Below are 8,927 nucleotides of genomic sequence, written 5' to 3' on the forward strand. Positions count from 1 at the left end.
CGCCCCCCCAACCCATTTCCTTTCCAGACATCTTTATCTCCATGTTCCCATCTTGTTCTGTATCCATCTCCTCCTCTTTTATGCTTGGTAGCATTTGCAGAGACAGCTCCTTTTGGCTAAGAATAATGTTCCATACATAGGCAGTCCTGCAATGTGTGTATTCGTGTTACTGTATGTTTCCCATACTGCAAGCCTGGTGGTGGCACATGTCCCCATGGGATTGTATAGTGGCTTCTAACTTAACATAGCTTGACTGTGTTTACACACTTCCTTACAGGACTTTGACAAGTGAGCAGAACCAACAGAGCAGATGCCAGAGAGATGCTACATCTCCCAATTACATCAGTTTGGATAGACAAACATACTGTAAATTTAAGACATCCTTGTTTGTTGTTTATAGATGTAATAAAACTAGATACCATGAAATGTGATGGGGCTTCCAGAATCCTAAAGTATTTAATGTTACAAACCAAATATATTTCAGACTACAGCTCCTACCTATCATTCTGTATGTTGAGAACTAAGAGTGAAGATTGTGCATTTGTACATAGATATTTAATGCTGACCATCATTCTTCAGCCGTACACCTGTTCTACTCAAAGAAAAGTTTCCTCGCTAATGAGTTTGATGTAGTGAGCTCGTTAGCTGTAACCTGAAGGGATCTGTTCTGGCTGTGTGACGGGTGGCCCTTGCCAAGTGTGCAAAGCTTGGAAGTCACAACAGCTGTGGCTGGAGAGAGCAGAGGCAGTGGGTGGTGGCAGGGAAGTGCTGGAACAGATGCCTGGGGCCAAGGCCCTGAGAAAAGAGTTGGAACATGTTAGCAGAACCAGGTTAATCATTGTGCACTAGGTCCTTAGCTGTCTCTTTCAAGTGCTTTTTCAAGAAGGCTGGCTCACCTTTGCTAAAAAAGAACATACATAACCAAGATTATTATTATGGCAGCATCTATTTAGAGCTAACAGAACACTAAGTTATGGTGCTTTCACTGAAAAAGGATGTGCAAACACTTAATATACTTATAATTAATTATGATATGTTCATTCATGCATTCAAATAGTACAGTAGCTGTAATGAAATGCAAACTGCTTCAATTAATGTCTGTTACTAAAATGAAAATTCATGTGTGTGAACACTTTGACTAAAAAAGTAATGTAAAAACTATGGCCCTCTTCCACTTACAGTACAAGCAGAACTCTGCCATCTTGTCCAGGGCAACTAATAGCTCCTTCATGTCTGCCATGGCGTGCATCCACCACTCAAAATGCAAATGATGACTTTATGGCAATTTTATTTTTGAGCCTCCTTAGCTCCTATTTCTCTGCCGCTCTCGGTAGACACTGGCCTGTGCAGATCCTTAGCAGTATGGTATATAGATTACAGGACGAGGATGTGGTCAGTGGAGGCAACCACCATTAATTAAAGATCCACAATGGCTCCTGCACAGAAAGCAACAGATCCATATACAAATTAATCACCCAGTCTGAGTCCTGCAGGAAGGCCTCCCTTTTCCACAGCTTTACAGTCCAGTCATGTCCGCTGTTGTTTACCGTGCTCCAGATCCTGAATTAAACGTGAATGAGAACGATAAATCACGGTGAGGAAACACACAAACTCTCATTGCAGGTTTATGTGTTGAAGAGGCAAGCAGAAGGAGAGACAGGGTGAAAAAACAGCCTGCAGTCCGTTAATCAAGTTCAGAAGGATGGCTACAATGTTTTTTCTCCCCCTTTGGTTGGTTTAAATGATAGAGGGGGCAACGATTTTTCTTTTCCTCTCCTTTCTTTTTTATGACCACAGCTTTATAGATAAAGTCCAAGGAAAATGGAGAAGATACTCTCAGGAATTGTAGATTATGCTACTAATAGACTAGCTGTCTTGTGATTAATGTGTCTTTTCAACACTCATCAGTCATTCTAAATGAAGAAAATCATGACCCTGTCTAGATGGATAACACTATTTAAGCTAATTTCTTCATCAAATCATCTTTAAATTGGTCTTTTTTGCATGACTGTGTTTCTGCAGGGCAGATAGCACCTTTTGGCATCTACTGTAATCAATAGGTGTTATAATTTGTTCCTATGCTGTCTTTTTTTTTTTGTCTGTTTTGTTTTTTGTTTTTTAGGTACCATTTCTATCAACACCCTCCGTACTGCCTACACAGCCCCTGGAGAAAGTGAAATCCTAGACTTGGATGACAATCTCTACCTCGGGGGTCTGCCAGAGAACAAAATGGGGCTGGTGTTCCCCACTGAGGTGTGGACAGCATTGCTCAACTATGGCTACGTTGGTTGCATCCGGGATCTATTTATTGATGGACAGAGTAAGGATGTTCGCCGCCTGGCTGAGATCCAGAAGGCTGCTGGGGTCAAGCCCTCATGCTCTAAGGAGCCTCCCAAACAGTGTTTGAGCAACCCCTGCCAAAACAATGGGATCTGTAGAGAGGGCTGGAACCGCTATGTGTGTGACTGCTCTGGTACTGGATACCTGGGACGCTCCTGTGAAAGAGGTAAGAGCTTTTCCTTAGTTTGTCAACCACGCTCCTTGGAAGCAAATTTAAACCTAGTGTAGTTCTGTCTGTATGAAGTGCTGACGATGCTGCACAATGACATACCTCCTCATCACTGTGGATTGTCTTCTAAGTTAGGCATGAGATCATAGAGGCGTGAATACAACTGATATCAAAGATATCCTGAGAAAGAATGGTTTTAATTATATCCAATAGATTTACCATTTTTTTGTCTGAAAGGGACCTCCTTACATACAGTATTCAGGTTGAACACCATCACCAGTCAAAGGTGAAGGTCTTTTCTTTATGCTGATGGTTGAACATCAACAGCTCTCAAACAGTAACGTGAAAGCAATATAAGACTGTAAAGACAACACTGTGTGCATGAGGAAATAGAGACAGCCACAGAGAGGCTTGGAAGTCACAACAGATAAGGTACGTAGAGTGTTGACTGGCTGACTATGTTGAGTGGCAGGTGACAGATGCACCACTGAGACGATGCTGGTCACGTCCGCCGTGCACACTAGTCTGTAAATTGGCTGTCTTCTGCTAAACATTTAGCTCGTCAAATCACTCGTTCATGACCAGACCTGGTGCAGAATATTTATCCCTGTCCCCTTCAGGGAAGAGAAATGAGAGAAGTGAATATCTTAGCTGGAGTCAAAGTACACTTGAATTTGCAGTAGCTTGTTACATGGAAAGCACATTTTTATTGGTGTCATAGCAGCAAATGAGCGAAAACAATTAACATATGTAGAGTATAATCAAGTGAAATGTCAAAAAGAGCCCAAGCATGTGATACTGTTAACACAGCGTGATGCATCTGCACAGGAGCGACAGGCGGAAAAGGTTCTCTCATAAAAAAACAAAAGCAAACACAAAAACATCCCACACAGTTAGGTGTATCAGCTCAGCATGTAGCTGTGGTTCTCCTCTGCGCTTAAGTCATTCATCTTATAAAACAATGTTGCCTAAAGATTCTGTGACTGGTGTTGGGGAATATGTCTGGCTGAGATCGTAGTGATGTGGTTTGATGCTGATCTGCTGAGTCAAATGAAAGCTAAACTAATACAGAAGCACATGACACCAGAAAGATGCTGTGCTTCCTGCTTACTGTTATGAATGCAGTTGTGTGGCCAGTGAGAGGAAAAAAAAAACTAAAAGTGTTACATGAAAGAACGAAACTGAGCCTCCTCTACCTCTGATGAGTGTTTCACTTAGGTGCTGCTCTGATTTTCCACATATGCTCTTCCATTCTAGCTAAGGAGTTGAAAGGAATTAGGGCATAGTACACGAGGGAGGTGGAGTGGGCATGGGATACAGATCATTCCACTTCAGAAAGACAATTACTTATCTGGAGAGTGTTCTTGGATTCAAAAGGCTATCATCTATTTTGACTTCATCTTAAAACAAAAGCAGAAAACAAGCAGCTTGAAACTGCTTCAGAGGAAAGTGTTGCGAAGGTATTTGCCACTATGACCTCCTGTCCGTCTTTAACACTCTGGCGTCTTGGTTAATCTGACCAGGTCTCTTTTTTTATGGCTGTCTTTGTTCTTGTGTATAAGACTGGCATCAGCTAGGGTATGAGTGGGAGCAATGGTACTGTGGATGGGCACTGGCATGGTGCCAGCTGTTTTGATGGTTCCAGATTGTTTCTGTGCTGGTTGAAATGATGCAGGCACCAGCAGGCCGAGTAGCTGTCAAAAGAATTACCCCAGGTTTCACTTATCCATGCATGGTGTACCACCCGGTGGCAAACTACAGCTACTGCATATGGCGGAGGAGGACAACAACAATGAGTGGAAGGAGCAGGAGGTGGAGTTTCGGAAGAGAACCATAGAGCTATTCATCCTATTCTGAGAGATTTTAATTAAGCAGACAAAGCAATTTTCCCCCTTGCATCCCAAATGTCTTCCCCTTCATTGTTCCTCCAGTTGCTAATTAGCCCAAATATTAGTCTTGTACTGTGAGACTAAGGCAGCCTCCCAGATGGTGTAGTAGGTGTGTTGCTGCACATGCACGTATTCCCTAATGAAACAGGACATGGTGGATTGCCACACTGACAGCAACTGCATTATTTCACATGGATGGTGGTTACAGATGGATGTTTACTTATAAAAACCTGCAATGAATAAAGATAAATGCTGAAGATCCTTATACAGATCAATGCACAAATGCTCACAACCATGTGCTGGACACAAACACAGCTTGCTGACATATGCACATGTAAGCAGATGCTTTACAATGAGGCCAATACTATAGGTCTCTCTGCATCATTATGTGAAGGCATAAATTCAATATATTATTGCCATTATTTACAACAGGTGGATGATATCTTGCTCCAAAACAATATAATACATAAACCATTATATAAATTAGTATTATAAAGAAACAAACAAAAATCAAAAATGGTTATTTGGGCACATTTGTTGCTTCTCAGAGCATAAAGCTATTTGCCATTGGTCCGAAGCAAAAGCCAAGAGGTGCAGAATGTTATTGTGTAACTGTGAAATACCCTTAAAGGGGAATACAGTTCCATTTTAGCATTTAAACATGTTTTAGCCTTGCCCTTTGACAGGACACTGTGTTAGTCACCATTCCCCACACTTGAATATAGTCATAAATTAGAGAAAACTGGTAGTCTCATACCCTTAAGCTATGTACACATGTGCAGAAAATTGGTTAGAAAATAAGGAAAATGTGAGTGCAAGAGAACTGGGGGTTGATTTTGCAGGGATATAAACACATGTTGAGGAATAAAGGTTTTGGCTGGGAATGAAATAATCAAATTTATTCAGCGTAAGCACACAAACCAAAAGGAAACAATTTACCTCACACTCTTTGTCAAATGATTATGTTTAAGCTGTGCATCAGGGCTTTTGATGCCTGGGTTGTAGAGGTTCTGATAACAGGTCTTTTTTATGCCATAGACTGAAGGTTAATGAATAATAATGTGATAATTCTCTTTTAATAGTTTCAGTGGGCTGAAAAACCTAATTCCTACATACTAAATCTTTATCGTGTTGGTTGTTGTGTGTATTCTTGACACACACATCCCCCCACTCTGCACGGACACACTCATCTATTTTATATCTTTGCTCTCATTTGGTAGCACTAACAAGGTTGCTGTGGTTCTAGAGCAGCCGATGTGAAGATGGTCATTGATGATGCTGTTTCTTTCTGTAAATCAAGAGAGTAGTTTTCCTATCTCCAGAAAGCCTTAGCAGGTTGTTTTCACATGTTAATAGCTGGTGAATCTATGTGGCCAAACAGGCTGTGGTGAAGAAGACAAAAATCTTTTGCAGTTGTTTTCTGGCACATTGGATTGGGCCTTGGGCCCTGACACTATAGGACAACCCAAATCTGTGACATGCAGCACACAGCTTTTCCTTGTTTTCTTGTTAAAATCAGAAAAACAATGCTGTAAAGTGATTTACAAGACAAAAAAATGAATGCTTGGTTTATTCTGGTATACTCCATCTCCTCTTTGACAGGCTTCTGTTGCTCTGGCACAGACAGAACTTCAGTTCTCTCAGTTTATTTTGATATTAAATACAGGAGTGCCATTAAAACTGACTGGCCTCCAAGATTGGATTTTTGACAGGTGTTCACTTTGCATCAGGTAATGATTCCCTCACATGTCATTTTCCATGTTTTCATATCTATCTGGACGTTTTGTATTTATGTCATTTTAGACAACCTCTCATATTAGTTTCAGCAGAGTTGACATCTCAGATGAAATGCAATATCTACTCCAGCTGTGATTAATTTTATCAATCTTTTCAGTCTGAAAAAAATCCCTCTAGATTATTCACACAAATAATGTGTGCCTTATACGAGATGTTGCAAAACGCACATTATATCATTACTGTACTTCTCATGTTGATTCTTAGTAGGCGTTTTTATTCATTTTCAAATATATTCACAGATTTCCATCACCATCATTGCAGTGTTAAACATTTGTTTTGTTTCCTTTTTACTTTGAGCATGTACACCAATCAGCCATAACATTATGGCCACCTGCCTAACTCTGTGTACTCAAGAGGCGATGCAGCAGTTGGTTGGCATTCTGCAGCTCACTGTGCCGGTGTATATATTGGATCCTGTTTCATACAGAGGCGTTTTAAAAGGGTTAAGGCGGCAGTTCTGTGCAGTGTAGCACCTTGATCTGTCACTCATTGCTTGGCAGTAATGATTTTCCCAGCATCAACATACACCTGAACACCAGACAATTACTGTTTGTTTGTATTAAGCATACAGGTATTTACATACCAATAAAAGAATTCAGATACTTGCTGCAGCTAGAAAATCCTCTTATTGGTTCTAAGTACAAGCTGCTATTTCAATGACAAACATTTTTCAATTTTTAGGAACTAGACCAGTTTTCCTGGCATCTGCTAACAGTTTCCAAATGCAGCTCTTTGCTTTAGCTGCCTGGCAGGAAGCAGACAGTTTAGCACTGAGAACTCGTTTGTCACACATGGCATACCCCAGGAGGTTGTGGAGAAATTGGATTTGGGTGAAGAATGTGACGGAGTCATCCCAGGGGATGGATGTGACATTGGCTCCGTGTGACGACAAAGTGGTGATGAGGTGGTGCGTGTACAGTGGGAGGCTATGTCCCCACCACTCTCTATCTCCCATCCCTCCAGCTCGCCTTCTTTCTGTATCAGTCCTGCAGCTGCAAAAACGGCTTTGTTATTGGACTGTGGTTTAGTTACATGACCGGAAATGCTGTTACAACCTCCTGCCAGCATTAAACAATCTCTCCATCATTTCTCCAGATGGCTGCCTAATGCTTTGAGTAAATGCCGTCACCCTGAGCAGACGCTCAATATTCAAGGTCCACAGACTATTACGATTCTGTCGCTACTAGTGTTTTTCTCCCCAGTCAATACCAATTTGTCCTTTTGTAGTTTACCACTATTATATTGCAGATACAAAAACTGTAGATAGAACATTTTCTCCTTTCTTTACTCCTGTCTGGTATTTTTATTTTTTTCGGTTGTGTTTTTTATGTTTATGATGTATTTCAAGCTTTTTTAAATTTATTTATTTGTAACCATTTTAGCATGTACAGTACCTATCTCCATACTCTGTGTTTTCCCTGGTGAAGGCCACCACTTAAATTAGTACAGACAAGACAGGACATGAACTTTGGGGAAGTCTGGATAGCTGTCATCAGTAGCGCTCAGTGTTACATGCAATTTCAGAATCAGAATCAGCTTTACTGGCCAGGTGTGTCGGACACACAAGGAATTTGACTCTGGTACAGCGGCTCTCAATGTGTACATACATGTCAACAAGCAAGGGAATGTGCATTAGGAAAGAGATAAAAAAAAAGAGTAAAGTACTTATAAATAGAGACATATATACACACAGTCTGGATTAAATGGATCTATATGTACATTTAGGAGCCACTTACTGAGTTTTGAATTGACCCACTAAATTGGCACTGTATTTGTAATTCTAATAACTGTTGGATTGGTTAGATGTCAGAACAACTTGGGGTGTCTGCTGACAGTGAGTATTACACAGTATACATCTGCGAAACACATCCAGAGACACAGCCGGAGGACTGTAGTTAACCCTATGTTTGTCATCTTTAGGTTTAATCACCCTGCTATGAATGGCCTGGATGCTGGGTGATTGGTCCATGTAGGTTGCTGGTAGAAGCATTTGTCTAACAAGCACATTAAGGCTTTCTCAGTGTAGTGATTTTCAAATTACTGATTTATATTTTAATACTTATTCATTATCTCCCCTTACAATGCCTTTCTTTCTTTAAGATTGAAGGTCACAAAAAATTATATCCACAAATAAGATATAATTGTGAGTTCAGCTCCAGTCACTTGTTCACTGCAAATCGCATTTTGATTTTTCCTCCTTTCTGCAGAGGCAACGATCCTCAGCTATGACGGCAGTAAGTTTATGAAGGTCCAGCTGCCAGTGGTGATGCACACAGAAGCCGAAGATGTGTCTCTCCGCTTTCGCTCCCAGCGAGCCTATGGCATCTTGATAGCCACCACATCTCGGGACTCTGCTGACTCCCTGCGTTTAGAGCTGGAGAGCGGCCGGGTCCGCCTGATAATGCCTCGGCCGGTCAAACACCGATCACAGCAGCAAAGTCATATGACTAAAGTAAATTAGGCTTGATGATACTTTCACATGTATATAGTCACATACACACAGCACATCCCCCCCTCACACACACACACACACACACACACTAGTTATTCTTATTTTATACATATTGTGAGAGATGGTGTAAGACTTTCAATGGCAAAAGTCTGCGGCTCTCCGCTCACTGCCAGTTGAGCACACAGCTGCCGCTGCCCAGTAGGGAATGCTCAATGCAACTTCAGATCAAAATCCATACATGTGTGTTGCTCTAAAGGGCATACACTGATATACAGTATAT

The 8,927-nt window shown here is 41.2% G+C and overlaps 1 protein-coding gene across 1 annotated transcript in view; it reads left to right on the forward strand.

The window, feature by feature from the left end:
- Positions 1 to 8,927, forward strand: part of LOC109961965 (neurexin-1a) — a 241,003-nt gene that overhangs the window by 94,025 nt on the left and 138,051 nt on the right. The window contains exon 10 of the mRNA XM_020603263.1: positions 2,123 to 2,506. Within this exon, the coding sequence (XP_020458919.1) occupies positions 2,123 to 2,506 (384 nt within the window). The remainder of the gene's footprint in view (positions 1 to 2,122; positions 2,507 to 8,927) is intronic.

This window comes from Monopterus albus, unplaced genomic scaffold, assembly GCF_001952655.1.
Source record: "Monopterus albus unplaced genomic scaffold, M_albus_1.0 scaffold60.1, whole genome shotgun sequence".
NCBI lineage: Eukaryota > Metazoa > Chordata > Actinopteri > Synbranchiformes > Synbranchidae > Monopterus > Monopterus albus.